Source organism: Dendrobium catenatum, unplaced genomic scaffold (assembly GCF_001605985.2).
Source record: "Dendrobium catenatum unplaced genomic scaffold, ASM160598v2 fragScaff_scaffold_542, whole genome shotgun sequence".
NCBI lineage: Eukaryota > Viridiplantae > Streptophyta > Magnoliopsida > Asparagales > Orchidaceae > Dendrobium > Dendrobium catenatum.
The window spans coordinates 2,213,120-2,236,887 of record NW_021319004.1 but is presented as its reverse complement, the minus strand read 5'-3'; the positions used below and the strand labels follow the sequence as shown (position 1 = coordinate 2,236,887).

At 34.0% G+C, this 23,768-nt stretch overlaps 2 protein-coding genes and 1 long non-coding RNA gene across 4 annotated transcripts in view; all 3 read right to left on the bottom strand.

Moving 5' to 3' along the window:
* LOC110099321 (chloride channel protein CLC-f) overlaps nt 1–14,391 on the bottom strand; it is a 31,420-nt gene extending 17,029 nt beyond the window's left edge. The window contains exons 1-7 of one of the 2 annotated variants that reach the window (XR_003700661.1): nt 13,837–14,391; nt 10,940–11,339; nt 9,586–9,780; nt 8,490–8,944; nt 8,309–8,413; nt 7,278–7,502; nt 6,913–7,131 (exon numbers count right to left, since the gene is read on the bottom strand). Coding sequence is in view for 1 of the 2 variants with exons in the window: in XM_020826428.2 (XP_020682087.1) it covers nt 6,913–7,131; nt 7,278–7,502; nt 8,309–8,413; nt 8,490–8,944; nt 9,586–9,780; nt 10,940–11,339; nt 13,837–14,196 (1,959 nt within the window). In the remaining variant the exon portion in view is untranslated. The remainder of the gene's footprint in view (nt 1–6,912; nt 7,132–7,277; nt 7,503–8,308; nt 8,414–8,489; nt 8,945–9,585; nt 9,781–10,939; nt 11,340–13,836) is intronic. The other variant, XM_020826428.2, reaches the window with a different exon arrangement.
* On the bottom strand, nt 1,019–2,881 carry LOC114579593. The gene is made up of 2 exons (XR_003700662.1): nt 1,420–2,881; nt 1,019–1,255 (listed from the first exon to the last, which is right to left on the bottom strand). It is a non-coding gene; the product is annotated as an uncharacterized LOC114579593 (long non-coding RNA).
* A 5,914-nt stretch (nt 14,392–20,305) lies between the features above and the next one.
* On the bottom strand, nt 20,306–23,485 carry LOC110099317. The gene is made up of 3 exons (XM_020826422.1): nt 23,237–23,485; nt 21,560–22,619; nt 20,306–20,385 (listed from the first exon to the last, which is right to left on the bottom strand). Exons 1-3 carry the CDS (start codon nt 23,483–23,485, stop codon nt 20,306–20,308), a joined length of 1,389 nt encoding a protein of 462 aa, XP_020682081.1.
* Nucleotides 23,486–23,768: the final 283 nt, after the last annotated feature.

Sequence of the window (23,768 nt, the reverse complement as noted above, 5' to 3'; positions counted from 1 at the left end):
TATGTGATTGGTTGCTTCCACATCTGCTACCTTCTTCTTCATAAAGTTGTGCTTGTTGAACAGCTCGTATATTGCTTTATTTAATATTCCAAGTTAGTTTCATCATCAATATGTCTAGATTCAGGATGTGCAGATGAATCAGGATGAGTTTGGCTTGATATCCGTACTGGACTGACTGGAGTTGGTGGAGCTGAGTCATGTTTGAGTGGACTTGACAACCGCACTGGAGAAGCAGGTGGGTGGACTTAACTCGGCTGTTGTGGTGAAAGCTACCCTACTAGGGCTTGCCACCCGTATTGGACTGGCTGGTGGAGAAAGACGAAGCAATAAAGCCTTCTCATCATCAGTTATTCCTTGCAATTCTTTAATTATCTGCAAAAAATATAACATTACATCCAATTTAACCATTAACAAATATAATTTTACGAGACAATTGAATTAAAATATGTAGTGAAGATACCTCAACATCTTGAAGGTCATCAAACATGTTATTTACTTCTTTCTCAGTGTAAATAAAGTTACCATCCCAGCGAGTAAAACGAGGCCAGGATAGATCATCATGTACAGCATGAATTATTATATGTTCAAGAAACCAAATCTGTAGAAATAAAGGCAATTTAATTTTGTTATAGATTTTGTACACTAATCAAACATTTATTGAACAAACAAACAATACTCACAATTAAAATCATTACAAAACCATTTACATAACCCAAAGCAAATCCCTTGGCTTGTTTTGTAGCAACAACGTGTTATGCCGGTCCAGCTTGGACCGGCTCAACCTGGACCGGCCCAGCCGGTCCAGTGCTACTCGCGACGGACGCAGAGGAGCCGCGCGGAAGAGAGAGGGAGCCAGGGAGTGGGGTCCACTTGCAATTCAAACATGGGTTAAGTGTTTTTGGAGGGAGAAGGAAGGGTAGAGTAGTCCTTTTGCTTTTAATTTGAATTAGATTGTTTTAATAGGGAGTTATGAGGGGATTAGGATTTCATCTTGATTTTAAATGAGTTTTGTCTTCTAGGTTTTCTTGCTTGGGCTCTTGGCGTTGCCGGAGATTGTTGGAGAGTTGTTCTTCCTCTCGAATTGAAGAACATTGTATCTTGCTTTGGTTTTGTTTGTCTACTAGTGGAATACAATTGTTACTATTGTTTTCCCAACGTTTTCTCCCTATTTTCTCAGTTTTTCCATTGTTTGGTGGTTGTTTTCTATTGAAAACAGCGGAATAATTGTGTTTTGGCGAAGATCCGATATGAATCACTTGGAATATTCAAGTGGTCTCTATCAATTTCCTTTATCTTTGGTTTAGCCCTAGGAATCGCTAATGAAGCTATCGATAGCAAATAAAAGAATTAATTTGCTCCATCTTACTTTCCAATGCCTCATAGATCCCAAAAAAGTTTTTGGATACCAATTTGATACACCTTAGAAATAAAAACAATAAATAAAAGAGAAGAACAGTATAAGAACACAAAGATATAACTGATTTTCTTATTTTTCCTTCAATAATAAAGCAAGATACAATTGATCTACTATTCGAGAGGTAGATCAGCTTTCCCACAAGCTGTAGACACCACTAGGAACTCACAACAAACACTAAGAAAATAAACTCAGCAATATTCTCCCTAAACCATAGACAAACTCCCTCCTGAAGTAGACCTAGAACACCAAAACATAATTAGAACCTTCATAATCAACATAAACATAATTTCAGAAACCTTACTAAATAATTAAATATGATTTAGGAAACTTTCCTAAACAATTAAATATGATTTAGAAAATCTTTCTAAACAATTAAGCATATTTTATGAGATCTTCCTAAATAACATAAACACAACTAGGAAACTTTCATAAATAACTCCCCCACCCCCCATTAGTAACATTCCTAATAATTTTCCTTAATTAGAAAATTTGACCAAGGGAATCCTAATCAAATTTTGATTAGGGTTAGCAATTGGAACCGTTGGTAGGGTTTTAAATCGCATCTCCACGAGCTTTCTCATATCTCCTCCAAAATTTCCTTTCCCTTTGGTTTAACCCTAGGAATCACCAATGAAGCTTTCGATAGAAATAAAAGATTTAATTTGCTCCATCTTACTTTCAAATGCCTCATAGATCCCAAAAAAGTATTCGGATACCAATTTGATACATCTTGGAAGTAAAAACAACAAATAAAAGAGAAGAACAGCATAAGAACACAAATATATGGCTGATTTTCTTATTTTTCCTTCAATAATAAAGCAAAATACAATTGATTTACTATTCGAGAGGTAGATCAGCTTTCCCACAAACCGTAGACGCCACTAGGAACTCACAACAAACACTAAGAAAATAAACTCAACAATATTCTCACAAAACCATAGACAAACTCCCCTCTGAAATAGCCCTAGAACTCCATAACATAATTAGAACCTTTCTAATCAGCATAAACTTAGAAAACTTTTTTAAAAAATAGAACCTTTATAATCAACATAAACATAATTTAGGAGACCTTCCTAAATATTTAAATATGATTTAAAAAACCTTCATAAACAATTAAATATGATTTAGAAAATCATCCTAAACAATTAAGCATGTTTTATGAAACATTCCTAAATAGCATAAACAAAATTAGGAAACTTTCCTAAATAACTCCCCCGTCCCCTAATTAGGAACGTTCCTACTAAGTTCCCTTAATTAGGAACGTTCCTACTAATTACCCTTAATTAGGAACTTTCCTAGACAGCTTCCTCTTGATTATGAATATTCCTAAACAGGTACTTGGAATATCAAAGGGAAAAGCTACTAATAGTAAAAGTATTTGATAGTGCAATCAAAATGTGCAAGAAAAAATAAAAAAAAATAAGAAGATTTGCTATAAAAATTGATTTAGCAATAAAAACTCTGATAATTGGGAAAGATATAAAAGGCTCGTAAGGAGTCTAAGAAAGCAATTTGCAATGCAAAAATTTTAACTTTTAATAATTTATATAATATATTAGATATTAAGGATAGTGAATGACATATGTATAAGTCAGCTAAACCAAGAGATAGAAGTAATAAAGATTTAGTTCAAGTAAAGTGTATTAAGGATGAAGATCAAAAAGTGCTTTTATTAGAAAAGGATATTCAACAAAGGTATATGAAATATTTTGCTAAACTTTTTAATAAAGAATATGAGAAAACAATTTACTTTAGTGACATTAGTGCCATAAATGAAAATAAAGATTTTTATTTTTATCAACATATTAGTAAAACCGAAGTTAAAGAGGCTTTAAAGAAAATGAATTGCGGAAAAGCTGTTGAATCTGATGACATTCCAACAGATGTGTGAAAATGCTTAAGAAACGAAGGAATTTCTTGGCTTACTAAACTTCTTAATAGTATTTCAAAACTAAAAAGATGCCAGATGAGTGGAGAATGAGTGTTGATTCATACTTTTAAAAATAAAGATGATGCACAAGATTGTGCGAATTATAGAGGAATTAAGTTAATGCGTCATACTTGAAAACTATGGGAGAGAGTTATGGAGCATAGGTTGCAGTGTAACACTAATGTTTCTCAAAATCAATTTGGATTCATGCTAGGTAGGTCTACTACAGAAGCTATAAATTTATTGAGAGGTTTGACAGAGAAGTATAGAGAGAATAAGGAGGATCTACATATGATTTTTATTAATTTAGAGAAAACATATGATAAAGTTCCAAGAGAAGTGATATGGAGAGTTCTACATAAGAAAGGGGTTAATAATGCTTATATTCAACTCATTAAGGATATGTAAGCAAGAGCTATTATTTGTGTTCAAACACAAGGTGGTTTGACCAAATTTTTTCCTATTTCAGTTGGATTCAAGAATCAGTCTTAAGCCTATATCGTTTTCCTTTAGTCATGGATGTTCTCACTAGACATTTGCAAGAGGTTGTACCCTGTGAGACCTGTAATGCTTTATGGTGCAAAACGTTGGCCATTAAAAGAGAAACCTAATGTTAAGTTAATTGTTGCATAGATGAGGATGCTCAGTTGGATGAGTGGCTTTACTCTTAAAGATAGGTTACGAAAAGAGCATATACGTGAAAAGGTTGGAGTAGCTCCAGTGGAAGATAAGATTAAAGAGAGTCGCCTTAGATGGTTTGGTCACATAAAACGGCGGCCTTCCGATGACCCGGGTAGAAAAGTAGATGTATTAGATTTGATTTATGTTAAGAAAGGTTGAGGTAGATCAAAAAAGACTTCTTTAGAAAATATTAGAAATGACATTTCTTTATTAAATTTAGATGAGAATTTGACCCTTAACAGGACACAATGGAGAAAAAGGATTCATGTAGATGACCCCGCACAATGGGATAAATATTTGTTGTTGTTGTTGTTGAGAAATAGATGGAGAGAGATTTAGGAAGGTTCTAATTATTATTTGTTGTTATTATTATTTTTTTTTTTTTGAAGGTGTGGGGGTAGGGAGGAGATGGGGGGATTGATTTAGGAAAGAGATCCAAAACAAATTCAAATTGAGGGAATAAATCAAAGAAAGGGGTTGGTTTAGGAGGGAATTTTGAAATCCTATTTAGTGCTAATCATATTATATTCTAAGTTTTACGCAATTGATTTTCTTCTGTAGTTTGATATTTGTGATTCTCCTAGCGGCGTCTAGGGTTTGTGGGAGAGATGATATATCTCTCAAAGAGTATATCATTTGTGTCTTTCATTATTGTTGAAGTATTAATTAAAAAAAACAGTCCTTATCTTCAATTTCCTACTTGTTCTCTTGCTCCTTTTACTTCCAAGACGCATCATAAACAAACATTTATCCAAGAGAAAAACTATGTAACTTCTCATTCGAAGCCTATTTATGATAGACCAACACAAAAATTATGCATTGTTGAGCCTAATTTTACTTAAGACACTATAGTTCATGAATATTCTCTTGAGAATGTAACAGATAAAAAAAATGATTTACAATTATAATTGGAATCTATATCTAGAGTAGTTGAATCTGTATTCGCATCTATAATAGAGCATGTTCTTGAATATCAACCTATATTTGATCGAGAGTTAGAATTACAGTTTTAAAACAATGTTAAGCATGAGATCATACTTAAACCCACATAAAAATAAAAATAAAAATAAAAAAACCTACATTTTTAAAGAAAATCAAAATGCCAAAATATACCAATCATATTTGGTGTAGTAGATGAATCAAATTAGTAAAATGAAAAGGTAATACTTTTATGAATAATTTGTTGATATTATTTCTATGAGGAATGATTAGACTGATATTATTATTTTAGTATGATTTTGCAACATACATATTAATAGAATAAACTTTTTGATTAGAACTAAGTGATGTCAATATTTTAGAAAATTTATTAACAGTAAGTTCTTTAAAAGAACTTGAAATAGAAAACTTCATTTATGGGGTCAATTCTAAAGGTGCATGCTTCATTCAAACACATATAAAAATTTAGGTTAGCCATTTTAAAAGAAGTTTTCGGTCTGTGTGAACATATTATCATTGTGTGGTTAATTGATATATAATTTCATTAGCATTCATTTTCTAGGATTTCATTAATAGTCATTATTAGTATTCATTAGAATGCCTAATAGTTTTATAGTATTTTCATTACTCCATTCGTATTATATGAGCCATTTGCATGATTTGCATGAATTTGATTAAAGATATTTGAAAAAAAACAAAGCTACTAATTATGACAATTATATGCTTTAGTTGATGTGAATATGAGATATACGAAATTTATGTCTGATGGTAAGATCATGATGACGCATCAAAATCCAAAAAGGCTTCCATCAAGAAGCTTTAAAAATTGAATGCAAGGACGATCTGATCATTTAAAATTCTGCAACAAATTGGAAAGCAAAGAGATTCCAAAAAATTCTTATATCAATCTAATTTTCAATGCATCCAATTTGATCTTATTTCATAAGCCTATTATCAATTCCTTTGGACTCTTCTTTTACCATCTTCTCATTGTGAGCACATCCAAAACCTTCGCTAAATATTTAAAAGCAATTTGTTCCTGAGACTAGTTTAGATGGTTAGATTTTGTCTACGAAGATTTTAAGTACATTGGCATGAAAAATTTGCTTGCAATGGTTCATTAATTATTTTGAAAAACTCATCAAAAACTAAGTTCAAATTTTCTTTATGAATTCTAATTTTAATTTTTTTAAGTTTAATTTTTTTTTTTTAAGTCGAGCAGATTGGTTTGGAATTGTTATGAAGGGTTGGTAGTTGGTTTTTTTTTTTTTTCTATCGGAGATGTAGCTTTTGGTGGTGATACTTGCAATGCTTTTATGGTGCAAAATATTGGCCATTAAAAGAGAAGCATAATATTAAGTTAAGTGTTGCAGAGATAAAGATGTTTAGATGGATGAGTGGCTTTACTATTAGAGACAAGATACGAAACGAGTATATAAGTGCAAAGGTGGAGAAGCTCCAATGGAAGATAAGATTAGAGAGAGTCGCCTTAAATGGCTTTGTCATATTAATTGCATCAAGGAACCCTAATCCTAAGTCATCATGTATCAAATTCATTCAAAGTATAGAGAATGCATGGTTGCATACCTACCCAATACCCATAATGCGAACTTAGCTTATGTATGGTCCTGTGAAAGTTTACAACTTAGCTGGTGCTAAAATGATCATAGAAATGACAAGAAAAACACCAGAAGCAAGAGTAAGAAAACATTATAAAACTAATAGCAAACTAACTATAAAACAAGCCAGCCATTGGATCTAAGTAAATCTAAAAGATTGTAAGAACCACACAAGCATTAGGAGAGTGTGAAACCCAAAATTAAAAAAATATATCATTAAACATTATTATCATAACGAAAACAATATTAATGTTTTAACAGGAACTCTTCAGAGAAAATCAGATATGCTGTCATCAAACAAAGAAAAAACGTAAAAGATAACATACATCGCAGACAGTAGAATCTTTTCTATTCTGAAGATTTTCTCTGGAAGGCTCAAATCCTCTCTTCTGAATATCACCTCTTGTGAGAATCCCCTCAAGAAAATCATCTGTATCCACAACAAGCACACAACTCTGCTGATTATCATGCATAAACTTAATGACGTCTTTCAAGACAGTTGTAGGTGAAACTTTAACAAAGTTCTTTGACATGGCCTGGGAAACCTGACAAAAAATAAACGAATAATTTATTTTCTAGAAACAATGATCCAGTACCCAACAGAACAGGTAAACATGGATCAGAAAATGGCAGTGATGCAGAAAGTATACACCCAAACAAGTAACCAACAGAAAAAATTGGTCTAACCAACCTTCAATTCATCAAGAAGTGCTTCATTATAAATTCCATGCAACTGCATTTCAGTTTCACGAACAGAGAGTTCTAGATCATCTCCATCTCTCCAAACAGTATCATTTTTCTCCTCAGAAAATGAAAGAGAAGAATAACCACGCCCATTGGCACTTGTCTCCACCACATAACAATCTTTGGACAGGTTGGCAACTGAAGGAACCCAAATTGCTAAACCAACTGCTCCCTGTTGAAGGGCGTACACCATAAGTTAAAATCATTAAGTTCAATAATATATATATATATATATATAGAGAGAGAGAGAGAGAGGGGGAGAGGGAGAGGGAGAGAGAGAGAGAGAGAGAGAGAGAGCATTAAGAAAACGAAACATCATAGTTCTGGTGAACATGAATACTAAATCGAGCTTTCTCTCAAGTTTAAATTCCAAAAATACGTGTAATTTCAAACATGAGCAACGTTGCCACCCAGTATGAAGCAACATCATTATATTGTGCAACGTCTCTTCCTACAGTTGTGCATTTAATGGAAAGTGTTTCGAATATAAACTTGGTCTGAATATAAGCTAGGTGGAAAAGAATTGTAAGAAACTGACAGGAAATTCTTTATCATCTTTCTCCTTTTCTTCCCATCAAACTAAAAATAGATCATTTCCAAGAAGCTGAGCCAGCTGTCCCAGCTCAGCACAATTGTTGAAGGTAAAGATAAAAACTAGTAAAATAAAAACCGGATAATATTTTTACTGAAGATTAAAGAAACAATGCGTAGCACTTACAACAAAGCGGATAATATATTTGTCAGTATTTATACACAATAAACCTTACAAGAGTTGGAAAAGATAGGCTATCTAAGTACTTATCCACACATGTATAGCACTCTATTGATATGAGGTCAAAGTTCTGAGACACGAGGGTCCAGCTGCAACTACTTATAAAACCCATATTGAATGTTGATTAAAACCCAAGTTAGATATGACCAAACAAACAGGCTACACACATTGCAAATAGATATATATATATAAGTTTGCAAACTTACCATAAGCGGGAGAAGGATTCTGTAGTCCTTTGTTAGTTCAAAGAGAAGTAATACTGAGGTTAAGGGAACTGAGCAAACTGAAGCTAGAGTAGCTGCCATCCCAACCTGCAGCATAAGAAACCTCTTAAGCTCTTGTCAACCAAAAGTCCCAACTGGTAATACAAATAATTTTTATGCTTACAAGAGCATAGGCCTGAGGCTGCGCAAGAGCACCATTCCCAGGAATTGCAGAATTTATTAATTCTGCCGCAGAACCCCCAAATACAGCACCAACAGCAGCACCTAACATCAAACTTGGAGCATAAAGGCCCCCTACAAGCCCAGAACCCTTGCAAAGAGCAGTTGCTACTACTTTTGCTGCAGCTAGTTGTGTTAACAGCCAGATTCCAGGAGCAGCAGCACTCTTCCCAGTGTGCAAGATTTCATCAACATTAGTGAAACCCCAGTATAATGTTCCAGGATATTTCAGAGCTATTATACCTGCTCCTAAGCCACCTAAAGCAGGACAAACAACAGCAGGAAGGCCAAACCTTTCCTTGATATACTCGAAGCATCTTGTGAACAAGACAACCAACCTAGTAAAGACCACACTGACCACCCCACACAACATGCCCAGGATGAGGTAGAGTGGTAGTTCTGCAACGGAAAAACAAAATATGAAATGAGAAGTGCTGAAATAAGTTTCTCCTAGAAACTCATGCAGGTTAAGTCTTCCCAGTTAAAACAGGAGAACTGCGTCCCACACAAACAAAAACCATATATTTTCAATACTTAAATATATAAGTGGCGTGTTATATATAAAAGGAGTGCAACATTTAAGAAGATGTTGCACCAATATCACATCTTTATATGGCATGTTGCATGAAGATGGTGTTGAAAATGTGTTGAGTTATAGGGTTTGGAGAGCATTTTTCTTCAAATGATTATGTTTGAAACCTCAAAAATGGAAAACCTAACCTGTTATATGTCACAATTGGGAAAAAAAATTAAAAGCAAACCAAAAGGAAATTGCAGATATCCTATCCCTCAAATCTTCCAGTTCCATGTACTAGCAATCTAGAGATGCAGTTCTCATAACAATGCTATTCAATTGCTTCCTAGAAGTAAAGCTATAATAATAATCTCAAAAACAAATTCAACAAGCCAAAAAGAAACTAAACTATGAGCTGAAAAGTTCGTTCCACATTTGCAATCATTCATCAGAAGACTTCAGAAGTGATACACATGTTATTTCTACCTCCGGTTATCTTAAGCCAAGTCAGAATAAGATAAGGTACCAGCAGCAGATTTTAGTTCATACGTCGGCACAGTAAAAGCTGGTCGTTCTCCAAGTAATACATTTGAAACTGTGGATGATATAACTGATGCCAGAATAATCATTGCAGTTGTGAAGGGGGGTGAATTCTCTGCACGTAGTGGCCTCAGTACGGTTTCAATAGCAAAGAAGCATCCAGCAACGGCAGCATTAAAGCCTGACATTGAATTAAAGGAAACAAAGCAAGACTGTAAGCAGAAAATCAAGAAGGGCATAAATATATTACGATAGATATTGTACATGCAGACAAGAAGGGCTTCTTTGGTTGCATGTGAGAAGTGGGAAATGAAAAGTGAGGGAAGTGAATCATTGCTGTTGTTGGTTGACTGGGGAAGTACAAAGTATCTTCGCCAGAAACTGACAAGTATGATTTTTTGACATTTGACTTCAGGATAATATACTCTAAAATCACACTTTCGAAGTTAATAAATGCAATACTCTCATTTTCTAGATAACTATAATAGCACTTACACATGAACACAAACATCGTTTCTACATTTACATACCAATAACATAATTTATGACAAACTATATTATAGTATATATTAAAATTATATACATGTTTTTAAGAATTAATGCATAATTTATTAGTTTATACTTTATAATAATGCATTTAATAATAGATTGATAATAGACTGTTAATTTCTTATATGTGCATAGTAATAATAGAAATGAATATGATATTATATTCAATAAAAAATAAATATATAATAATGTATAATTTACTTAAAACATTTGTAATGTTCTTTTTTTTAATTATTTTACAAGTTTCATTTATTTTATGAATATATTTATGCAGCTTGTTTATATATACCTCAACTTTTAATCTAAGAAATGAAATGTGTCACTTCCTCTCATCTAAAGGCAACCAAACAGGCCGAAAGTCTCAAGAAGATGTAATTAATATCATGTCCTGACCAAAATTCATATTTCCAGGCACCTATACCATTTAAATTTTATAAAGCATTATCAAAATCATGAAAAGCCACATGCAAGAATTGAAGATGGCCAGCTTGAAACTACATTAAAGGATTACAAAAAATCCTCGTTCAATTATACATGAACTGATCATAAGTATATCATGGGGTGGGCAATCAGTAGTTCAAAATGCCAAAACGGCTGCTTGCCACATTTTCTAGCTTGATTTGAATACAGCAAAAATTAGTTTTACATGAGACTTCAGTAACCACTACAAAAATGTTCTCCTGAACTTCATCTATATATCCAGGTTATGATGACGTTTCTTCACTCACACATCATTTTATAACTTGAAATAAAACGAACGTTAAAAGAAAAAGAAAAAAAATATATACAACCTGAAGCAATCCCAGCAGCAGCACCAGCAGCAACAAGAGCTATCCTCCTTTCTCTATTGTTCTCCATCATTTCTGAACAGCCATTAGCACATGATTTACCAATGTCTACGCTAGGACCCTCAGGACCTAGTGAGCAACCTGTGCCTAAGGTCACAGCAGCTTGGATAGCCTTGATTGTTGGAAAGATTCCAGCCAACAAGTCTATGCTTGGTTTTTGTGATCTGGACTGCTTTATCTGCTCAAAGATTTCAAGCAGTCCATGCATCATCCCAACAACAACCCCTCCCGTTACTGGTATTAACAATATCCTATGCCACGTATCAGCTAGTCTCTGTAATCGAAGCCAAGCAGCACCCTCATTTGGGGTACCAGCCCAAGCCCATTCATGAATCACATGCACCTTAGTTGAATAAAAAAACAAATTCAGGTTATAAACGAATCCAAAGTCATCAACACAAATTCTACTTTCAAAACTAACACATTTCCATTTGGGATACTTCCACTTGGCTAAATTTTGGACAACTTAAACATGTAAGTGCCATCAAATAAAGAATGCCTATAGTAAGCTAAGATAAATATTTAATGGAGAAACTGTCAAAGCAACACACCAACAATCACTTCAAAAGCATTCCAAGGTGGAGCAAGAGCTTTGGTTTTCGCCACTGATAACATGTTTCATGGTTTGTATTCTCAAATCCAAATGAGTATAAAAATGATTTCCAAGCAAATGAGTAACCAGTATTTAGTATCAGAAAAACAGTAATATAAGTAACATGTAAACTCTGATTGCCCATCTCAACCATATATACACGCCTTTAAATGAAATCAATAGTACCGAAAACTGAGTCATTAAATCGGCAGGTGAGATTAAAATGTGGGTGCAGTCAATGGTGGATCCATGCATAGTAATGGAGGTGCAACTGCGCCACTAAAATTGCTATAAACATGGCTTAAATAAAATCAAAAATTAAATAAATGATCCCCAAAACCACACTCCGATAATCTCAAACCTCTCCTCACCAAACTCTCTCATATGTTTAGTATTACTGTAAATCTCATGAGTGCATCCTAGATTTTCTCTACAAATAAGAAATCCCTCCAATTCCCCCATGAAGTGTGCTAAATTCGGACGCTTTTCACTAAAAATTTGAGTTGAATGATGCGCTCGCAATCCAACCTAGCTTTTTATTGGATGATATTGATGTGTAAGTCTCAGGTCAAATTTCAGCTAGAAAATGTCAGAAATTTAAGCTTTCTCTTCTCCCATTTAAGGATCCCAACGGGAACCAAATCTCTCAGTTATGGCAACAGTCAAGACCATGTCTTCAGCCCTGTTTTTGGTTCTAATGGTAGAAAGCACTCTGTTATCACACACTTGGAGTTTCACAGGGCACAAAAGCCAGATGTAAAGGCAGCTGTCAGCATCATCTTGCTCATAGCCATAAGCTTAAAAGCAAAGCGTGTTAGGGAAATGAATGAATTTAGTTACCTTGCATTTGCATAAACTATGCAGTGGTATTAAAGACTGAAGCAAACCTTTGGAAATGCTTCTCAAATATAATAATTATACAATAGTACATCATATATATACATCATATTGATGCATGAAAATTTTCATAAATAAATATTAAATGCACATTTATAGATAAAAAACTTGTTTTGTAATTAAAATAATATTTTATTAAAATTAATAAATTTGACTTGAATCAATTAGAAACTCCAAGTCACTTTGTCTTGACTCAAACCTAGATAAGATGAAATCAAAATTTTTAAGAACCATTGCATATGATTTGCCATTACTGACACTAAGACTTCAACTATAAGCATAGAAAAAAAGGAAAGAAATAAAAAAGCATACTTCTTTCGAAGAACAAACCTCATCATTATCATCATCAAGCCTTGCCCCAACTATATGCGGTTGGCTTTATAAATCATTATTTTTCATTTATTCATGCTAACTACTCCCTAAGGTGTTAAACATATTCTCCCCAAATTAGTATAAACTTACAAACATTTTACCTTAGGTCCACCTCTTCTACATGATCTGCATCATTTTTTAAACTGTCTAATGGGTGAATTTTCTATATTTCATTGCACATGTTCAAGCCACCTAAGGATAATGTTTTGTTCGTTGACATCTATTGTGCAATGACATATTATTAGCAGGTATCAATTGTTTGGTTCCTGACATCTTTAAACAACAAAAGATGAAATTCATTTTTTATTTTGATGGTATCTAGAATCCAAAAAAATCTACAACAACATCAAGTCATTATCTCACTACATGGGTTCGGCTACATGAATCATTTTTTTCCATTATGTTCTGTTAAGAGTCAAATTCTCATTTAGATCTAATAAAGAAATGTCATTTCTAAATTAAATATAAACCAAAAACAAAACAAAAAAAAACAAAATCGCCATTGATCATTTTAAATAAAATTAAATTATTGAGCCAGGGAACATTGAATTAAACAGAGAGCATTTAAGAGAACACTGCTAACTTAGATCTTATAATTATCATCTAAATATCATTGAGCCTAACACACTGCAAATCTATTTTCAATTATCGTAGTTTTGATTGATATTGCTCCAATTGCTGCTCTAAAATAAAACATAAGGAAAAAAAGTAGAAAACAAACCATCTTTTAGGTATAAGGTACATGTAACATAATCTCAGTAACAGAAACTGCTTATAAGATCGCAAACAAATAGAAAACGCCTTTCTATCCTCGCTTGTCAATTAAAATCAGTGTTGCGCTCTCAATCAGCTAATGTGCTCAAGCGGCAAAAACGACCTTTTTTCATCATTTCGCGTAAAAATATTAAAATTGTAAAATGAAATCATATAATTTACATCACCAAGAAGAGTGAGGCCAAGCAGCCGTCAATAGACATACCCCGCGATTAAAAGCCGCGACGCAGATTCCTGTAGCAACGCCAAGCAGACAGCCGATGAGCAGCAGCGCCCATTCGGGCGGTGCCCCGTCGGCGAGCTCGTCGCGCGACCGCTCATAATCCGGCGCCGCAAGGGAGATCCCGCGGCCTGATTGCCTTCGATTGAGCCTGGAACCCGAGAGGCTGCGGTCAAGATGGCGAAGGAGGTCGCCGATCCCTCTCCCGTTTCTCCTAGCCGCCGACGGTGACAACGATGATTGTGGCGGCGAAGATGACTGGGCCTCCGGATCTGAATCGGAAGTCGAGGGTGCGGATCTGAGAAGAACCTTGTGATCTTCGGAATCGAACTCTATTCGCGACATCTCTCCGTTGTATCCCACCCTCTCTCCAACAAGGCAAAACCCTAGACTACCATCCAGCTTCTAGTCCAATGGTGATTGATTCGAGGAATCCTCGCCGCTAAGGACGATATTTATTACAGAAGCAGAACCAAAAACTACCTATCGCTTTTTACTTCCGCATGTCGATGAGAGTGAAACAGGGCGGGCTTCCCTTCGCGGAGCAGAGGCAGCGACGGTGGTGGAGGTCTTTCGAAGGAACGTGGGACCCATGCCTATCATCATACGTGGCGGCTAAGGAGTGGTTTAAAGTGCTGTGGTATCTTTTGTGAAATCGGTCAATGGAAAATGACTTTTTTGTTATTTTAGTTTCGCGAAAACGGTTCTGGACACGTGGCCGACTGTGTACGGGGTAAAGTGAGGGTGCAGAGGGGTGCGTGATCGGTGAGTGGATCGGTGGGTGGAGGTATCGTGTAATAGGTGCCAGAAGCGTCTACCAGCGTTCCAATCGTATGGTCATATGACACATCGCAGTAGCAAATCGTAAATTGCATTATTTATCTCCAAATTTGCTATAACGAATGGCGTCCAGAATTACGAATGAAAAATATATTAGACCTCCAAATTATATTTTAATATATTTAAAATATAAGCAATAAGGCAGTAACAGCAACAACATTAAATATTTATCTCATTATCTATATAAATTTATTTTCTCCATTAAATCATGTTAAGAATCAAATTCTTATTTAAATCTAATAAAGATGTGATTTTTAATATTTTCTAATCAAATATTTTTATGTCTATCTCTACCTCTTTTAATATAGACCAAATCTAGTACATCTATTTTGCTAACTAGGAAATCTAAAGGATGACGTTTTATATGACAAAACAATCTAAGACGACTCTCTTTAATATTATCTATCACTGAAGCTACTCCAACATTTTCACGTATATGCTCATTTTACATTCTATCTCTAAGAGTAAGTCACTCATCCACCTATGCAACCTTTAACTTATTTATATGCTTCTCTTTTAAAGTCTAGCATTCTGCGCCATAAAGCATTGTAGGTCTCACCGTCATCTTATCAAATTTTTCCTTAAGTTTGAGGGGTATTTTTTTATCGCATAATAGACTTGATGCATTCCTTATTCTTCAACCATCCAACTTGAATTCTACTAATAATATCTACATTTATTTTACCATCACTCTAAGCAATAGACCTGAGATATCTAAAACGTGTACTCTTGTTGATAACTTGATCGCTCAAAGTCACTATCTCTCATTAGATCTATTACCACTAAAAGTACACTCAATGTATTAAGTTTTAGTTCCACTCAAATGAAAACCCTTAGACTCTAAGGTTGACTTAAATAATTCAATTTTAAATTTAACTCCCTCTCTAATCTTATCAATAAGAAGAATATAATCAGCAAAATCATACACCAGGATACATCCTCGTGTAAATGTCTAGTAAGAACATCCATGGCTAAAGAAAAAAAGATAAGGGTTTAAAGTTTTTCTTTGATGTAATTCAACTTAAATAGGAAAATACTTAGTCTAACGTTCTTGTGTTTGCCGATGAATATTGCGCCGGCTTACTTTAACTCGACGAATAGTTACCAGCGTATTATCCGCCGGTAATATGACTGATTATAATCCATTAGAAAGTTTGATTGAAAGAGCCCTATTTCGACCTGTCCGCCGTCTGACTTCTCATTTCTTTCTCTCTTCCTTCGGATAGCTTCGTTTGCGTCCAAGAGCTGCCTCGAATGCGACCAAACCCTTGCTAACTTTTGCCGCACCATTCACCGTCAGTTGCCTCTACTCGTCGACACCGATAAGGGAAGGTTGCTACCTCTGATAAGAGATCAAGTATCTTGGTGTATTCTTTTTTCTTTTATTATGGATGTTCTCACTAGACATTTGTAAGAGAATGCCCCTTGGTGTATGCTTTTAATTTTGTTATGGTTGTTCTCAATAGACATTTGCAAGAGAAGGTATCTTGGTGTATTCTTTTTGCTTTTGTTATGGATATTCTCACTAGACATTTGCAAGGGAATGAACCTTAGTGTATGCTTTTGATTTTGTTATGGATGTTCTCACTAGACATTTGCAAGAGAAGATATTATGGTGTATGCATTTTGGTTTTATTATGAATGTTCTCACTAGACATTGTTAAAGAGAATGAACCTTAGTGTATGCTTTTGCTTTTGTTATGGATATTCTCACTAGACATTTGCAAGAGAATGAACCTTAGTGTATGCTTTTGATTTTGTTATAGATGTTCTCACTAGACATTTGCAAGAGAAGGTATTATGGTGTATGAGTTTTTGTTTTGTTATGAATGTTCTCACTAGACATTGTAAAAGAGCATGAACCTTAGTGTATGCTTTTGCATTTGTTATGGATGTTCTCACTAGACATTTGTAAGAGAATGTATCTTGGTGTATTCTTTTAATTTATTTTTGTTATGGATGTTCTCACTAGACATTTGCAAGAGAATATATCTTGGTGTATGCTCTTGGCTTTAGTTATTGATGTTCTCACTAGACATTTGCAAGAGAATGTATTTTGTTGTATGTTTTTTGCTATAATACATTATGGATATTCTTACTAGACATTTACAAGAAAATGTACCTTGGTGTACGCTTTTTGCTGATGGTATTCTTCTTATTTTTTATAGGTTGTTGAAGGTAAACTTGAATTATGTAGGTCAACCTTAGAGTCTAAAGGTTTTTGCACAAATAGACTGAAAGCGAATCAATATAAGGTAAATGGATTTTGATAATTAATTATTAATCAACTTCATGACAATAATTAGTTTTTTTATTTTGTCATTACTCTACTTTATTTATTTATTTATTGTGTTATTTTATATCAGTTTTTTATTGTAATTTATGTTGCTAATATTTCTTTCTTTTTTTTTTTTTTGCAGATGGCTTCACGTGATGAGCCTAAAAGAAGAATGATTATATTTTTTCTCAAAAGCGCACAAAGAAGATGACTATTGATTGAACCTGACGGGGACATGTATGTACTTAAAATATTATTAACATACAACTAAAATTTAATAAATATTTTTATCACCTAACATATTTTTGGCAGGTTTTACCCATCAAAATAATCGGCACATAAAATACGGGACATAATATGGAGCATGTATGATGCTCCTTATGTTTCTTGGAAGAAAGTCCTAAAAGAAGTGTGGGGCATGTGGTTTAAAGAGTTTGAGGTTAGTTATTATGTAAATATATTTTATATTATATCTTTTTTACATAAGCTAACAAAAATATATATTATACATTATATATTTGTAAATACTGAAAGATTTTTGTTAGATGCCACAACACAATGATAGAATCAGAAAGAATTTTGAGAAGCGTGGCTCGACTCGCATGCAAGACATATTTATAAATATTAGAAAGGCAGGTGAACGACCACTCTATATTTGTAATGTGTGGGGTGAGTTGAACAGTGCTTGGGGTAACCTAGAGTATAGCAAGAGGATGAACCAAAATAGGCATAACAGAGCTTCTGATGTTGGGGGAATGGGTAGTTCCCTTCATACTGGTGGTTCAGTTTCACATACTGAGCATAAATGACGTTTGATAAGGAATTGCATAAGATTTACATAATTTACTTTAATATTAATACTAATATATGTTTGTTAGAGGTGTTCGGAATAGAACCAACCCATGTTGAATTTTATAGTCATACCCATAAGAGGTAGGAGGATCAGCAATAGGTTGATAAACGAGCGAGAAAAGCCTGTATAAGTATATAAGTTTAATATTTTTTATTTAATGTGTAAATTGCTTAACGTTTTTATTAACTTTCATAGGAGGAGTATACACGCATTAAGAGAGTCAAGCTGTAGTAGGTCAAGGTCATTTGATGGATCAACAGAATATTCTGAGTACCGCACTTAGTCGCAAGCGATAGGAGGAATGCAACATGACAGAGTATACTGTTTAAGCTCGTAAGCCTATGCATATGAGGGGCAGATATCTGGTGGACCTAGCTTCTAATCAAATGCTCTGGACTCTTTATATATCCAATAGGTAGCTTCCCTTACAACCAAGTTAGAGCATGTCAGAAAAGCACAAGTTGACTGGCAGATACAGATGCATCAGTAGATGGAGATGCAACAAACTCATGCAATTGTAGTAAACTCAATTGTTAGAGAAAACATAAATGATGAGGGAACAATTAAGTGGGCAGAATGCAGCATTAACAGAGGAGTCTGAATAGGAATAGATGTTTATTTTAATGATGTGAACATATATAATTATGTATTTTTGGACAAGTTTACTTATTTGTTTTATGGACATTTGTACTTATTTATTATTAGATATTTGTTCATGATATTATTCTTGTTTTTATTATTGTGTATATGTTTGGTGATGTTCTTGATTAAAGCTGGATGTTTGAATTTATATATTATTACAGTTTTCTATGTATAATATATTGTGGAAATCAGTTTTAAAAATCAGGTGGTTATTTTTTTATTTTTGTTATAGGTTTTCGGTGAATTTTGCATTGGAAATAATGTCAGCAACATGATACAATGAAGTAAAATCATCATTTCCATCGTACATTTGTGCCAGACTTTCTAGCGGAATATCTACCAAAAACTTCCACCGATAATCATGCAATAGACTAGGAAGATGGATTATGCTAGAACTTGCTAACTAAAAAGACACCGGTCTCCCATTTTTTGTCGGTTTAGATTTTCTGATGCACAAATTATCATCGAAATAGTTTTCTTCGGCATTTCACCGGGAAGGGAAAATTTCTGGAAGATTTCTAGTGTTAACATGGATTTTGTCCTCTAGTAACAAAGCATTTTCATGTAGTGAAATAATATTGAAAAGTTTTGTAAGCAAAAAAATCCCTTCAACTTCTAAGCATTTTCACACCTCTATTGGAAATATCATCATGTACAACACCTTTTTCACACTTCATTTTATTTAAAGCCTCTATAACTTTATTTTTATTGATACATCGATAAAAATAAATATCTATATTTTCATTTAGGATTATAAGGTCACTAAAGTCAATCGTATTATCATAATCTTCATTAAAAAGCTTATCAAAGTATCTCATCAACTATTATTGAATATCTTGTTCAAATAAAAATACTTTTAGATCTTCATCCTTAATACACGTCACTTGAACTAAATTATTACTTCTCATATCTCTTTATTTGGCTAACTTATACCCTTTGTATATAATCTATAATACAAACCATTAAAAGATAAATTATTTGCATCACATCTAGCTTTCTTGGACTCCTTACGGGCCACTTTATATCTTTCATAATTATTTGTATTTTTACATTTGAAGTAATTTTTATAACTAAACTTCTTATTTTTTATCTTTCCTTACATATCTTGATTTTAACACCAAACATTTTTATTATTGGGAGCTTTTTCTTTTGGTGCATGATAAGTATAGATAATCTATTATTTTATGTGTTATATTTTCAAAAAAATATATATTATTTTAGTTATGTTGTGCAAGAAAAATATAAAAAAAGCATAAAATTTTAAGTATCATCCAACATTGCAGTGTTGGATAAATCAGTGCAGCAACACCATTAAGGGCACCACCGGAGCGCTACAATATTAGCACGGTGGAGCTGACTTCTTTATTGGACAGTTTGGATTATCATAGGGCATTTCTCTAGAGTTATTGAATAGCCTTTTTTTTTCTCTCTCCATACTGACTTTAGGATCACAAGTTCTTTTTTTTCTTTTGGGGAAACCCACATAGGGGCCTATGTGTTAATATAAGGGCAAAATTACACAGTCCTTAAGGGAAACTCAATCCCACTATTTCTCAAAGAGCTACATTCCAAAAAGAAAACCAAAAACCTAGGGGTTCGAGTTTCCCAACTAAAACACAGTACAAAACAACCTAGTAACACTCTACGGTGCTTAAGACTAAGCACCCAAAAAAAAATGGGAGAGCGCAAAAAAAAAAAAATACCAAAAAGCTCCCAACAACAGGAATCCAAAATCAAAATCAACTTGACGTCCATGTCCTGCAACCACCAAAAAGAGACACGGAACAGAAAATAGCACAAAAATATTAAAGAAATGAAATTGAAAGGAAATACTATTAAAACTAAAAGGATATATCTGGAACAAGAGCTTCTGGTAACACTCCAACTCTCCCAGCAACCCATCCAGAACTGAAGAGGAGACCTGTGCTTGTCGTTAGTCCAAAACACAAAGAAATAAAGCATAACAACAACCCCACCATCCCTACAACACCCACCCCACCAATATTAAGCAAATCTCCCAGAAACAATCAAACCCGAGCAACAACAGCGAAGAGAAACAGGGGCAGCAACCACCTAAGAACCCCCAACCAGCCAACAACACCACAGAAACCTGGAATAACCTCAGCAAACTAAACGCCAGAGGACCACCCCACCCAGAAAATTAAAAAACATCAACATAAGGAACACTATTCTGGTCCAAATTAATTAAGCCTTGAATAAGGACAGAAAGATTCTTAAAAGATAAATCAATAATACCGTTAAACTTACTACCAAACTCAGCCAAAGTCTGAGAAGGAGAATTAATGACAGGGGATACATAGGTAAACGAGCAATTCATAGAATCCAAAATAAATTTAATATTTCTATGGGTATAGAAGAGAGAATACCCACAACTACTACCATCCAAATCCAGCAACGCTTTGAGATCCACATCAAAATTACATTCCAGAATAATACTCTGGATGTCCAGAGCAACACAGAGGTAAGCCCATGAAAAACATCCATATAAATACCTCCAAGTTTATCAGTTTCATTAGTTTTACCAGAAAACCCCAAAACATAGGCCCCATTAGAATTTCTAATTAAGCCGCCCATACACCAAATGTTCCCCTCCAAAACAGTATCAATATTTAGCTTAAAATAGTTAGCTTGAGGTCTCATCTAATACAAAATCCTATTCACCGGATTAAACTGAGTCCCATCAAGCTTAATCCAAAAACCCGCAAGCGTGAAAAGCACCTTATCAAAACTTTTAAGGGAGATAAGATTAGCAGTAAACATGGATTTAACCTTCTACTTAATTTTAAAAATAATATAGTGATGATCCATTAAATTACCATTAAACCGGGAGTCATTTCTAGCCAACCAAATGTACCAAACTATAAGAACTAGGATAACATTCCTAATATGGCCCTTAACACGAACCATCCAATCCTTAAACAAATTATAGATAGAACAATGAGGCCCCTAAAAATTAAAGTGAAATAAATCCTCAAAGAAAATCCACACCTTAACAGCAATAGGAGAAGAAATAAAAACATGCTGTAATTTTTCATCGTTAAAGCAACATTGACATTTAGAGGTAATAAACATACCTCTTTTCCTAAGCAGCTCATCCGTAGGAATAAACTCCTTAAGAATTCTCAAATTTAAAATAGAAACAGTGGTAGGAATGCTCTTGTGCCACATCATTTTAAAAGGCTTAGAAGACTCCTTTTTATTTCTAAACACATGCCAAGCATCTTTAGTTCTAAAAAGACCATCTTTAGTAAATGTACAAAGTAAAGCATCTTTAGCATTACGATTAAGAGAAATGTTAGCAATCATTTGAATAATAGAATCAGGAATAATAGAAGAAAGTTTATCCAAATCCCAACCATTGGCAGAATAGAAAAAGTTAACTCTCACCATACTCCTAGAATTCGTGTTAAGGAGAGCCTCAAGGGATAGACCATTAATCCAACGATCCTGCCATAAGAAAATGTTACCCTCCCCAAGGCCCCAAGCTAAACAGGACTTAAGTTTCCACTTAATCTGACACAGACAATGCCAAACCTTATAATGCCCTTTAGAATATAAACAATTAGAGGGGTGAAGATCCCCACAATATTTAGACCTCATAAAATTAGCCCACAAAGACACATTAGCTCTTAAATTATAACATAATTTAAAAGAAAAAGCAGAAGCCAAATCTGTCATCGACTTGCAACCAAGATCACCTTCCTGTAAAGTACCACACCACTTATTCCATGAGGACCAATGGATTTTAGAATTAACAGAAGAACCCCTCCAAAAAAATTTGTTAAAAATTCTATCAATCCTCAAAACCACCGTCTTAGTAGGAAAAAGAACTTGAAAATTATAAACAGGAATAGAGGCATGAACACTTTTGATAAGAACTAGCCTACCACTAAAACTCAAAAACTTGGAATCCCAAGAAGCCAAACGATTGTGCACCGTGGAAAGCAAGCCATCAAATAGAAAAGTCTTTTTTCTACCTTTAAACAAAGGAATACCTAAGTACTTTAAAGGTAAAGTAGCTTGGGAAAAGCCCGTAAAGTTCTTAATATCCAAAATTCTATTAGGAGGAACATTCTTAGAGATGACAAAACAACCTTTATCTTTGTTAAAAACCAAACCACTCACAGCTTCAAACTGATCAAAAAAGCCCAAAACTTTAGAAATCCTATTTTTCGAAGCATTCATAAAAACAATGAAATCATCGGCAAAACATAAATGAGAAATGTTAATACCACCCATAGTTCTAAAATAAAGACTAGGAAATTTGCAGAACAAGTCAGAAAGCCCCCTAGTCAAATACTCCGCCGCCAAAATAAAGATAGCCCTGGGAAATAGGATCCCCTTGTCTCAAACCATGAGAAGACTTAAAGAAACCATGACACTTGCCATTAAGGATAATAGAAAAGAAAGGGCTTTCAATGCACGAGCTAATAAGAGCAATAAACTTGTCATCAAAACCAAATAATCTCAACATATTATAGATAAAGCTCCAGTTATTGTTGTCCTAAGCCTTAGCAATTTCAAGTTTCAAAATCATGTTCCCCCCTCTAGTCTTAACATCCATAATCCTGACAAAACTCCTGCGCAAGCAGGATATTATCAACAATAGCACGACATTTAACAAACCCCATTTGATTAGGAGAAATAAGCTTAGGAAGAAGTAAGGATAGACAGTTCACCAATATTTTAGAAATTAATTTGTAAAAAATAGAGCATAAACTAATGGGCCTAAAGTCCTTCCAAGAGTTAACCTCATTACTCTTAGGAATCAAAGCAATATAAGTTGAAGAGAAAAACTTGGGAATTGGGGAATCATTAAAAAAATCCATAATAGCGGAATGAACTTCCTCAAAAATAATATGCCAAGAATGCTGAAAAGACTTGACAGTTAAACCATCCAGACCCGCAACAGAATTCACATTCATATTAAATAAGGTGCTCTTGATCTCCTCCAAAAGAGGGCACAAAGAAAGGCTCCTATTCTCCTCTTGAGAAACCATATTAGGAATAAAAGAATGATGCTCAATAGGAAGAGGATAAAAGTCTTTATTATGATGATTTTGAAAAAAATTGACCGCAAGATTAGCAATCTCATCACTATTCATGGTAAAGAAACCATCCCACAAGTTTTCTGAATACCATTAATAGCACGCTTTTTCTTAACCAAAGCATGAAAATATTTAGTGTTATTTGTTAAGATAGTTGCTATTTGAATGCTTTACATTTTTGCAACTTATGTAGTTTTGATGATTCCAAATATTATTGTTCAAATGTGTAGTTATC

Excerpts from the sequence above, each read along its gene's own strand:
- LOC110099317 (XM_020826422.1), bottom strand. The coding sequence starts at position 23,485 with ATGGTTTCTCAAGAGGAGAATAGGAGCCTTTCTTTGTGCCCTCTTTTG. Across the intron at positions 22,620-23,236 it reads TGATTCCTAAGAGTAATGAG|TTTGAAGCTGTGAGTGGTTT; the intron begins GTTAACTCTTGG and ends TTTTTTGATCAG. Across the intron at positions 20,386-21,559 it reads TGAGCTGCTTAGGAAAAGAG|GTCTCCTCTTCAGTTCTGGA; the intron begins GTATGTTTATTA and ends CGACAAGCACAG.